Source organism: Micropterus salmoides, unplaced genomic scaffold, assembly GCF_014851395.1.
Source record: "Micropterus salmoides isolate LMB-PRFRI ecotype aquatic unplaced genomic scaffold, ASM1485139v1 Ms_hic_scaffold_9, whole genome shotgun sequence".
Lineage (NCBI taxonomy): Eukaryota > Metazoa > Chordata > Actinopteri > Centrarchiformes > Centrarchidae > Micropterus > Micropterus salmoides.
This window is the reverse complement of record NW_024044681.1, coordinates 17,147,069-17,160,306: the sequence shown is the minus strand read 5'-3', so window position 1 is coordinate 17,160,306 and position 13,238 is coordinate 17,147,069. Positions and strand designations below refer to the sequence as shown.

The 13,238-nt window shown below is 37.9% G+C and overlaps 1 protein-coding gene across 1 annotated transcript in view; it reads left to right on the top strand.

Annotated features, from left to right (window-relative positions):
- The window catches only part of LOC119896200 (gamma-aminobutyric acid receptor subunit beta-2), a 66,643-nt gene that overhangs the window by 32,758 nt on the left and 20,647 nt on the right, over window positions 1-13,238 (top strand). Inside the window, exons 4-5 of the mRNA XM_038709704.1 lie at window positions 1,844-2,064; window positions 12,197-12,279. Of these exons, the coding sequence (XP_038565632.1) occupies window positions 1,844-2,064; window positions 12,197-12,279 (304 nt within the window). The remainder of the gene's footprint in view (window positions 1-1,843; window positions 2,065-12,196; window positions 12,280-13,238) is intronic.

Genomic DNA, 13,238 nt, shown 5'->3' with positions numbered 1-13,238 from the left:
ACCACTGGCACCACTGTTTTTTTCCACATCTGTTCTAGCTCCTCTTTCAGCCCTTGGTATTTCTCAAGCTTCTCGTGTTCCTTCTTCTTGATGTTGGTGTCGCTTGGGATTGCCACATCTATCACTGCTGCCTTCTGCTGTTTGTCGATCAACACGATGTCTGGTTGGTTAGCTATCACCAGTTTGTCAGTCTGCATCTTGAAGTCCCACAGGATCTTAGCTCGGTCATTCTCAAATACCTTAGGAGGTGTCTTCCATTTTGACCTTGGGACTTCCAGCCCATACTCATGGCAGATGTTCCAGTACACTATGCCAGCTGCCTGGTTATGGCGTTCTATGTACGCACTTCCTGCCTGCATCTTACACCCTACTGCCACTAGCCCTCGGCCTCCCTTGATACGCTTGGTGTACAGTCTCAGGGTGCTGGATTTGGGGTGGAACCCTCCTTGCATTGTGAGGAGCTTTCTTGTCTTGATGTCAGTGGCCTCTATCTCCTCCTTTGGCCAGTTTATTGTAGCAGCGGGGTATCTGATGCCTGGCAGGGCGTATACCCCAAGGTATTTGTAGCTGTCTTGAACATCTGCAATGTGGCCTTCTGATAGTTCATCCCCCTCGGCTCTGATCATCTTCCCTCTTTGTAATACCATGCGACCACACTTGTCCAGTCCGAATGACATTCCAATGTCATTGCTGTAGATCCTGGTAGTGTGAATCAGTGAGTCGATGTCTCGCTCATTTCTGGCACACAGTTTGATGTCATCCATGTAGAGGAGGTGACTGATGGTTTTTCCACTTCAGAACCGGTATCCGTAGCCAGTCTTTTTGATGATCTGGCTAAGGGGGTTCAGGCCTATGCAGAACACTGCAGGGATAGTGCATCGCCTTGGTATATGCTGCACTTGAGGGTGACTTGTTCAATTGGCTTTGAGTTGGCTTCCAGATTTGTTTTCCACAGCCCCATTGAGTTCTTGATGAAAGCTATTAGTGTATATTTATATATATATTTTATGTATATTATTTATTATGTATATTATGTCCAACCCACTCTGATGTCTGAGTCTGCTATGTAAAGCAGACACATACAGTCCCTAAAAGGCTATATGCTGTCTGTGCGAGACTTGATGTAATGAGAGAGGATGGATACCATTCTGGTTCTGGGAGGACAAACAGAAGAAAATGAGTGAACTTGTTATGCAAGTACAACATAGTGAGCCCATTTCACAAACAATACTTAATCCCAGAAAGACAGCAACTGTCAAAGCAAATAGAGCATATAAGAGATATTTTAAAACTGATTTTGAGGTTGCTTGAAGGCTATTTTCATTTGTCTGGAACATGTGGTCTCTCTCTCTCTTCTGTGTGTGTATGTATGCGCAAACACACAAACATGCACAATAAGCCAACCGAGCAAGCCACACATATATTTTTATCATATATTAACAGACCCGAACTGACACGCATACACACACACCAAACCCTAACCATCTGTCCCTCTGTCTCGCTTCCCTCACATACACACTCTTTCACACTGTCTGTCTTAACCTCATGTGTCTATGAAAAGAAGGAATCCCCAATTGCCTTGTACTAAGAGGTTTTACTGCTACTGTTCCATTTGCTTTTAAGTGAACTTCATCCAATATTGAAGCCTAGTCTGGTCTAATCTCAGAGCTTGCAGTGGGAAAGTATTGCAGAACAGCTGTGTAAAATGGTCATTTTTTGGAGGGTAACCCTCTCTTCTCTCTTTTCTCTCCTCCATTTTATCCATTGCTCTTCCTTCCCCTCCCTGCTCTTTCCCTCCCTCCCCCTCTTTGTCCTCCTTTGCACCCTCTCTATGCACTTTCAGGACTACACTTTGACGATGTACTTCCAGCAGGCCTGGCGAGACAAGCGGCTGTCCTACTCTGAGATCCCCCTCAACCTGACCTTAGATAACCGGGTGGCTGACCAGCTCTGGGTCCCCGACACCTACTTCCTCAATGACAAGAAATCGTTTGTCCATGGTGTCACAGTAAAGAATAGAATGATCCGACTACACCCAGATGGTACCGTACTGTACGGTCTAAGGTCAGATTTTAATCTCTTGAAATAACGTTTTTGACTTCACAACAATACCAAGGGTTAGAAATTTACATGAGCAAATAAACTGAAAGAAAAAACATATATCTCCCACCTCTGTGATGAGTACGGTACCAGATAATGATGCTAACTATGCTGCACAAATTGTAGTAATTTCCACTTCATGTTGTCAAACATTTCAAATTTTATCTTTTGTCAGCGTACTTTCTATTTTTAAAATCAAACAAACAACCTGGAGGGAAAAAAAAATTCTACCAACTTTAACATAACAATGAGTCAACAATTGCTGCATTGGACTCAGTCAGTAATTAGCTCATTAGAGCCAGATGAAGAAAACTACTGATGTGAGGTGCAATATTGCCCCTGAGCGAAAATTAAAATGCTGATGAAGTGACCTACTTGTGTCCTCATTTATAGGACGTGCACATCACAACACAAGGCTTCTGTAACAATAAATTCAACTCTTTTGCAAAGTCTCTGCATAATTTACATCACCATCAAAAGTGTAAAACAAAGCGCATGTAAAGTTCATCTGAAATTAAATTAGCTTTGTTTTTTTGTTTTTGTTTTTTTTCTGCTACAGGATACATATTTGCTCTGTAAATTGCATGCCATGTGTTCTCTTAGAGAAAATAATCATTAGCAAGCAGATAGAAATTTAGTTTTTGGCTTCATGGTTGCGACCCATATGTTTGCATTAACCTGCTGGACAGGATTAGTTCCCTAGATTATCTTTGAACAACCAGTCAAACTGTTACATTTTTAACTGTATTTGAATAAGTAATTGTTATAATCATCATTCTATCATAGGCACACAGTCACTCTGACTATCACAGCAGCCTGCAACACAAGTGCCATAGATTTTGAAAAACTCACATTTATAAACGTCCCTACTATGCCTGCATATTTCCTTCTTAACTTACAAATATATTTTCTGATATTCCCTTTTTTCTTCTTTTCAATAACAAAATTCTATGAACACTAACTTGAACACTGCAAAATGGGACCACTAATTGTGATTTTAGTTGGACTTTTTGATTAATTGTAATCTTGTCAGATGATAGAAATATCCATTCATGCTTTCTACCAAAGAACAGTATGGTTGTAATTTTTACAGTCTTCTCAAATTCAGTGTGACGGATGACTTTCTCAGACAATGACATTCAACATTCCTTTGAAACTACAAAGACTGTAGTAAGACTTTTACAAAACATCAGGTTTGATGTTTTCTTTGTTAACATTCTTCAGGGAGTCTACTTTTGTTGGTATTCTAAATATTTCCCGAAGCTGAGACATTTGCATGTTTGATAAGTTAATCTGTCATCTGTTTTTAGTAGGAAGAAACAAAACCCCTCTTCTATAATATAAGTGGATTGACCAATTCAGTTTCAACCTCTCAAAGTTAACATGATTACAGTGCACTTCTTACACCTCACTGATGTCTCATCAGTTAATTTTGCAAATAGGCCTCTGATGCACAAACTCTATAAAAAGTTATTGAAAACCATAACATCTTAATGGCCATCATGGCAGCGCATTGGCACTGCTGTGGGAGAGTGGAATTAAATAGAGAGAGATAGAGACAACAAGGCAAAGAAGGAGAGAGAGGGGATTGCAAAGAAATCTTGTCAGTATTGCTCTCTTTGGTCGTCTTTACCAGTGCTGTCCATTTTCATTACTCACACACTGTTACAGTGTTCAGCATGTTGTCAGGTTTCTTACACAACCTGAGAAACATCTCTGCCAAGGTCTGATGGAAGTAACATCACTTGAGTGGCAACAAAATGCCAAACAGTTAGTAGATATAAGTTGTGTTGCAGTTCTACAGCAAGCGTAGAAGGGAAGTGAAAGAGAAGGAAGAGCAATCAGATTCTTTAGAGATGCAGGAGATTAAGAAAGAGGCAACTATTAAGGAGAGAAAATAAATGGAGCAATGTCTGTCTCTTTAGCAGGACATTTTACTTGGAATAAGTGCTAAGGCTATGAGTAAAAAAAAAAAAAGAAAGAAAAAATGTGTCCAATGATGCCAAACAAAGGCAAAATTATGAGATCTAGCTTATAACTGCAAGGGACAAGGGACCTTTACTTGAATGTAGAGTCCAATTATGGCAGAGCATTCATTCAAGTGAATTAGAATCATATTTTTTAGAATTCTTTTTACGCTCATTGCCATCAGATTAAATCCTCCTGTCAAACTTACAGTCGGTTTACTGACATAAACATTCTTTCTAGATCATAGCTATGTTCAAAGTAATGTTCAGACACATGATTTGATGACAAAGCAAAGCATTATACTTCAGGTCCCTACATACAGTAAACACAACATCAAGCATAGTGCTTGATTATTTTTGAAGTTGTCTGATTGATGAATTCCTTAGAGGTTTATCGCAGTGTGGGAATAAAGAAATTTTCTAAATCAAAGCCAATGTGCTCATTGCCATATAAAGTGGACAAAAGCATACAAAAGAAAACTAGAGAGGCACCAGCAGATTGAGTTCTACTTCAGCATAATCTGACCCTCACAAATAGTACAAATTATCCCTGTGTCAGGCCATTTGAGTTAAAACGGATAACCTACAGTATCAACGCAACCACTGAATCCAATATGCAAATGAAAAATCCATCATCACTTGGAATATGGGTTTGCACATTTTTCATGCACTGCAGAAGTTATGACACAAAGTCACTGCAAATATTACTTTGGATGAAGTGGGATTAGGTTGAAACTGGGAGAAGAAATCCATCACCCTTGACACTCAATATCATGTAAGTAGGATGACCAGATTTTTACAAATCCTAAATTGGGTCATGTCAGTGAGTGCGCACAAATCCACGCAGCATATTACTGTCCCCTGAAAGCCTAATACACATTATGTGGTTATTTAATTTATTATGCCAATAAATTAGATTAGACTTCATGAAACTTTAATGGTCTCTGAGAAGCCAGTAGTAAAACCATACACCAAAGAAAATCAAATATGTCTAATAATAGGGGTTATGCAAATCAAATGTCCTATACTCTGACATAATAAGGATACATATATGAATACAAATATATGAAATTATTAATCCATATATTCAGTATCCTCACTCAGGGACAAAGTTGGTGTTTTGTTCTGAACATTAAAGGAATTGTTTCTCTCTTGAAATACACTGAATTGCTTCCTAAATGAGATTAGATAAGAAGATTGATGTCATTCTCAGTCTGTTTATTGAGAATGGAGGTGTTGCCAGGATTAGCTTAGCATCACATAAACACTGGCAAAACACACTCTAAAACTCAAAAATAAACATGGTGTGTTGTCCGTAAACAAAAAGAAATGTTAAAAAGACAATTTGTGGTTTTACCATGAATTAGGTGCTGGAACTATTTCTAGGCAAACAACAGTCAGGGTTCAGTTAGGGACTTCCCAGAGTCACAGTCGTCAGTGTGAGGTTGCCAGGCAACCAGCGGAGACACTGCACAGAAGTGGTGGGCAGATTGATAAAATGTTATCAAGAAATAGTTACTCTCCCCAAAACAAGCTATCTGAGAGCTCTGAGTAAGCAACATGAAAAACCAGTGTGCAATGTGATGACAAGTTACCTGCACGAAAATCTGGTAAATCTGTCCACTTTCTGTAAATGTTTAACAAAACCTAAAAGTGTTTTATCAGAACAGACAAACAACTATGTAACTTCATGAAGCAACCTCAGACTAGATCTACTGAATGTTGATTTAGAACTTAAACAGACTACATCATAGAATATTTTTCAGATTTGTTTTGGATCATCAGACTCTATGGATGTAATTTTTTTTTGCCCATTATGAAAAAGTTTTAAATCGAGCATGAAAAGAAAAAGGTGTGTCCTTGTACAATCAAAAGTAAATCTGTGTCTCACAGTTAATAGTTTATTTGTCATAGAATTACAATATACAAACTTTAAGGTGTATGTGTATACACAAAGAGAAAGATACCTTGTTGACAAGGAGAATCTTCTCATTGAGAAAATGTAATTGGATGCAGTGAGTCCATAGATGCTGAGAATAGAGAAAGCTACACACAGAAAGAATGTACAAACACCTGATGAATATTCATACACACACTTACTGTATTTGCCATTGTACTGCCAATTCATTCCAGGGATTCATTATGGCTTATGATATGCATTCATTTGCACAAATCTGTTGACAGGTAAACTATTGTTTCTTTTTCCACATAACTGCTAACACCCCCACATGGATCGTCAATACTAAATCTACCATTCCAAGGGCATTCTTTCACCTGCAGAAACACATTAGCAAACAGTAGAAACTCATCCCAGGAAGTATAATAGCAAAAGCAAATGATCACAAACAACAGAATCTCTCTGTATTTCCCAGGCAGGGTAGGCCTGAGAGGGCACATCTAAAGGAGGGTATTGCTTTTGTTCTTTATCTGGGTTTTTTGCTGCAGGATAGGCCTAAGACTGCAGAAACAAAGAGCTTTTCTGACAATTATGTAGACAAATTGGCATACACAAGTAATATCTGATTTTAATAACCAATATCAGGTTGACTAAATATTAACAGTAAAGGAAAAACATATTATTGAGCCAAATTCTAAAGAGCAGTGATTTTTTTTGGTTGGATATGTAAGTGGTGCTATAGCATCCAAGTGATTTTGTTCCGTCGGCATCCTGCTCCCTATGTTTTCTTGGTAGGCTGTAGGTGGGAACCAGCTGGCTATGGGGCACGAGTGCTCTCTGAATGCTGTCATTATCTTAAATATCGAAACATGCAGCAGATTTTGTGTCTCTGAATGAAACTCATAGAACTCCATATGCAATGGAAGAGAGGTATCAGATTCTTTATGAAAGTAAAAAAGGCTGTACCACAGTGTTAAAACACTCCACTGACATATATATATATATATATATATATATATAAATATATATATATATGTATTGTGTATATATATATATACACAGTGAACTACTAGGGATTGTGAGCTGTCATGAGACAGGTTAGTAGTCCTTTCACATGTGAAATCTTAATCTGCAAATTAACTAGAAAACTTTTGTCAAACTGTACAAGAGTAAAAAGTAGTGATATACAGGTATAAAGCAGTACCAAATACATCAAAACTGTACCTTATTATTTGATTATAAAACTTTATTATTATTAGAAAAGGAAAATAACAACTGTAGCAATGAGCGCTATAGACTGGGACCAGGATCAATTGATAGTATCAATATAATAAGTAACTTATACTGTAATAAGAGATAAACATAAATTTAGTGTCAAGTAACTCTACCTAGGTACAGTACTTGAGTAAATATTATTTTCTGTTCCAAGTATGTGACCAACAGTCAACACCTTTACTTGGCCTGAATCCCAATGACTGCTGGAAACCCTTAGAGCTACTTGGCCATGATTTGACCTCACAAGTTTGATCCATCCAGGAACAGAGAGCACAGTCTGGTAAATATGTAGGGCCACTGCAAGTGATGCAACATATGGGGCTCAGTTGGTGCGGTTGGCAGTGTCCTCAGGCTGTAACCAAGCAACCAAGGCCTACACTAAATCCAAGCGAGAAATGCGGCTGTGCATCATTTAATGGATGGGACAAGCAGGAAAGTATGTGAGGGTAAATGGAGAGCCAGACAGCTGCAAACACAATCAGGCACACACATACACCTCCACAGAGTGACGGCAACATAACATGCACAGGAGCATACATGCACACACAAAACATGCCTGACCTTTACCTTTCCCACACAGTCTTTTTAAAGACTCCGCCAGAGGCTCTTGCTCTCAGTTCTACACCAATGACTCCATCTTGACACAGAGATCAGAAAGTAACCAGCAATTTACTCCTTGGTTAAACACTTGGAAGCCACAGAGCTCCATCACCTGCAGCAAATCCATCAGAGAGAAATAAATGCTGACAAAGACAAGGGACAAGATAGCAAGAAAAGGAGAATACCTCTAAACCTCTTAGGCTCAAACAACTTTCCCGTCTCACTCTGGGGGGTTGGAAACCCCTGAGGTGTTTAATATAAAACAGCATGTTAATGCTCAAACTCGTCCCTTTTATCTTCTTTATTGCTATTAAAAGGTGATATTATAATAGCCCCCTCACTGTGTCACCTGACATCCTCTGTCCTCAAAATATTTTCTCTCGTCTCATCTCTCTACATGATTTCATTGTTATTGTCTCTTTTAACTTGTTGTCCACTGAAAACTGTAAAAACTACTTAGGATTGTGGTTCAAGTTTGGTTAAAGGAACTGTTGCTAAGAAAAGAAACATTAAGTTGTAGAAGTTTTACATTGGTCTACTGGCTGTTTGTCTAAAGAGCTTGTTTTTTGTATTAAGTACATTTTTCTGTAAGAGGTTGCTTGCTAGGAAAACATGAACCTGTTTTTTTTTCAAGCCTTTTAATGACCATTATATTTATTTTTTTCCTCTTCGGGAGCCTTGATGGGCACATGCTATAAAGATTTAATCCAGTATCTTTTGTAGCTTTGCGCTCTTTTAAAGTAACACCAGCCAAATCAATGATATGACGTTTAAAACAGCATTCGTATAACCATCTTGCAAACCCAGGGAAATCACAGAAAGACAACCCATGATATACAACAGGTGAAAAACAGAGATGATAAATGATAGACAAACTAAAATAGAAATAAATTATATAGAGAATGATCTGAAAATTATGAAGTGTCACCTTAGTTGCTACCATATTCTTCAATTTACAACCACCACCCAAACTGATAATTTAGTTATCTATAGGTTGGTTCTGAATCGTATGTCCCGCACATCCATCACAATGCAAACACAGTCCAGTGGTTTTCATAGTTTACCTAAATTTACTCACCTTCATATCAGCCAAAATGGATGATTTGGTCTTGCAGACCTAGATCTCACAGTGCAGTTGTTCAGCATCAGCACACTTGGGTTATGAGGCACAATATCAAATGTGTTGCTCTTTTTGGAGCACTAAACTCTGGCCGTGTCTATACTGGGTAACAGGCTGATAAGGACCATCATAGAGGGTGAGAAGATGATTTTGGTGAATTACAGTAATTCATGAACTGTGAAAAACAAACATTTCTCTTAAATTTCTGCTTGATTTTGTGTTGACCTCAAAATGATACCATGAGGACTGTTTTGAATTGGGTATGTGTGGTCCCACCTGTATACCATATGGCACCTGTGGTGAACTGTTACAGACAGAATGAGATGCATCTATATAGAAAACTGACCGCAACAGCTTTGTGAAAGAACTGTCATATTGCTTCGTCATCATTTCAAAAGCATTTCAAAATCTAAGAAACATTAGGAATATGAGATGCTAAAAGGCTGGCATTGCAGTGGCAGTTGGTCTGAATAATGGAATAGTGAGAGAGAGCAAAGATAACAGAGAGAAAAGAGTGAGAGAGGCACACAAGAGCGATTATCTCTGCTGTGTAACACAGGGGATTGGACTCAAGATGAGCCTCTCCTCTGGCACAAATGTATCTATGTTGTCAGGTGTGCCTAGACGATTACCCACCATGCTGTGCTGCTCTGTGGCATCTCCCTCAGTGGGAGTCAAGTTCTCACACAAGACCAGAGCCGGGAAAAGAATGGCTGCCTATTACTCACCGCCTTGTCCTTATGTTCCCTTCACAAAGTCTGATGGACAACATAACCTTATCTACTGACTCATGGCTGGCCGATGTTATTATCCTGAATTATCCATCCGTCTACTTGTTTTGATAGTGATTGAAATGCTATAATGTTGAATTATATACACAAAATATGATAGTGGCAATAAAGCAGAAGGCTATACCTCCCAGGTCACTGCTATTTACGTCTAGTATTAAAGCACTTAACCATGCTAAAACATTTCTTTTTGAAAAGATTATTTTTATGAGCAATGATTCTATAAACAATTCCGATTTAAAATTTGCTGTTAAAAATATATCATATGTTATAATAAAGAGTGATGTATTGCAGGAAGCTCAGCATTGCAGCAGCTCTTTAAATAAAGAAAGAAAAAAATTCTAACAATGCTGAAATGAGTTTGATGAGCCTGATTTTGGCTCATTTGGCTGCTGGTCATGTAGACAGAAAATCTCCATCTGAGGTCAAATCATTAAGTGTTTTTTTTCTAACTAAAATAGAAAACAATACAAATAGAAGTAAGTACCTAATAAAGAATTATTCTTAATAAAATATAATAATAAAAAAATTACAAAAAACTTACATGTGAAAAAACTATACACTATACTGAAATTGAGTTTACCGTAGCCTGTTTGATGGCATGTGTTTTTTTGGAAATTGGACTCTGCCAGAGGGAAAGTCAAACAGTTAAGCCTCAGGTATTAGCTTTATGCTCCATTGAAATGAAGATAATAATCTACAGCCTTATTGATCTTTTCTCTCAGCATGTTCCATAGTGTCAGGTATTGTTGATTTGCGGCACTTCAGGTGCTGGAGATTAAAGCTAAATCCCATTTCAGCATGCTACAAGATAATATGATTTACATTTGTCATTTAAATTAGTTGCTCATATGAAACTTGTTAACTGAATGATAACTCTGAGACCTTTTGTTAATGAACAGTGTCGGGATGAAACATATACCAGTGTGATAGAGGCCTATTCCACTGGTCCCGTAAAAACAACTCCCTTGATTTACACAACATTCAGAGAAATACATTCACTGATCTGATTTATTTATATATTATCTGAATGTGACAGCCGTTAAACCTCATTGGTATCTTGAGATGCAGAAGAAAAACAATTTCATTAGCTTAAAGATCAACACCTCACCTCTTATATTTCCCATGTCCTTTTGGAGTTTCACTGGCATCTCTCAAGTGACACTTCATGGGTTAAGAACTAAAATATAAGCGCTTTGATTCTAAGCAGAGACAACTCTAAAAGTACCACCCACAATGTTTTTTTTATTGTTTATTCATCAAACCCAAACAACATTCACAAAGCAAAACACTGTCAGTCAAATCAACAGAGGGAGGGATGGACAACTGTGCCACACTCACAAAAATCCTTGTAAATCACAGATTTAGATTTAAATAAAGCTTTATGTGTGTATAGTTTTGCATATAACTAATTAATTTTTCCCTCCAGATTTGTTGTAACAGCTATGGAAATAGTTCTGCAATGTGAAATATGTAATTTCCTCCTTCCTTCTTCTTCTGCTTCTTCTTTTTGTAGTCATATTAATAATTGGTTTAAAACAAGCAATCATCTTGACATGTGCAATCTTTGGGATGTCATCAGGTTGTAAAACATTCCTTTCCATCCCACATGTTCCATGGTTATATGACATGCAGTAGTCAAGAGTACAAACAGTACCATTGTTATCTCTGGCTTACTGCTGCCACCACTGTCCCACAGAGTTTGATCCCTGCAGTGACTCGCATCTTAGGTGGGGCCTGACAGAGGGCCCACAGGATTATCCAAACAATGCTAAAACTGGGACATAAGGATTAGCTTTGGCCCTGTAATCCCCAATGGAGTTCCCACCACTGATGCCACCACCCCCAAACTCTCAAAGGCTCATGCATTTACCTGTAGAGGTTTTGAAGATTTTAAGTCTTGTTTAGTTACTCATGGTTATGCGGATAATAACTGGTCATAAGAATTCTATGAATGTAATTATAAGCACTTTGGTGAATGAAGTAAAACTGTACTAAGGTTTTGCCATGATCATTTAGAAACTTTCAACACTGTGAAGACAAAAATCTAACCAAACTTAATCCAAATGGTAAAACAGACCAGGGCCAATGCAAGGCCCGTGGACACAGGTGGAGTTCTGGTTTATGATTGCTGTCAAAAACCTAAGTTCACCAAACTTCAGATTGTACACATAATAGGTACTTTAAGATTTGTTCGTTTAAAGTTTGGTCCTAAATATCTGTACTGCAGAGAACAGTTTTGGATAATGGCATTCAAGTAGTGGTCTTCATTCTGATCACTAACAGGGTCTTCATTATCAGTTATGCTATCACCTTTGTCTACATTTGCTGGACAAGACGCTGGGGTGTACTAATATTATCCTACCGTGCAACAAACAACAATTTGCTATCTATCAAATTCTACTATAATGCCATTAACTGACCACATCATTTTGTCATGTGTTTTCAGGATCACTACCACCGCTGCTTGTATGATGGACCTGAGAAGATATCCACTGGATGAGCAAAACTGCACACTCGAAATAGAGAGTTGTGAGTAATTCCTTCCTTTATTCTTTAATTATTCTGTTATGTCATTTATTGATTTTTTGTTTCTTGTCAGTGCAATGAAAATCTCGACTGCCGTAAGTGTCTAAAGCCTTATACAGTGGCATAGCCTCAGTTCTGTTCAGTCAGCTGTCGGGAACTATGCGTGACTGGAAACGCACTAGGTCCTTATAATGTACGCTGTAATGTGGTACAAGGATTTGTGGTGGTACATTTCCAACATAATCCTTTCCATCCAATTTATTGTATTTCCCCTTGTAAAAGTAGACTCATTCATTCCTTCCAAAATATACCATCAGCTATGCTATCTAGGCCTATATAATACAATGGTACATAGAGTTTTCACGCAATAATTTGTTCCAAAAATGGTCTATTTCAACTATGCTTGACAGACTTTATTATTATTTTAGGTTAATTGGTTTAATCAGCCTACTTTTTATTTTGATCAATTTCATCACAGTTTGGTGTAGATGATCTGTTATTAATATCCCTCATCAAGTGAGCTAATGGTCTTAGTTCAGTGAGTACCTCTACCGACACTAGAGCGGTGGACTACTTTGTGCAATGTGCGCTGCCTGTGGTGCTGAAGTGATAAATGAGAGCTAAATGCTTATGCTGCCCAAAGCTCAAAGCTGCAACCTAGTTTCAACTGACAACAATTTACGAACAGTACATCCTAAGGGGTGTGTGGCAGGTCTAAAGAACCTACCATTTAACCACAACACAAGGTTTGAATGCATCCCAGGACCTTTGTTGTATCTCCATCTGTCTCTCTCTTTCAGCTTTTCATCTGTTTATTATAGTAAATAAGATAAAAATACAGGATGGCCTTAGTTTTATTTAAGATTTTCTAATGGTAATTAATAAATCCTAAGCTCACATTTCTCAAACTTTTTTTTTTTTTTTTTTACAATTTTACTTGTGCGGGGTGTAGTTCAACACAG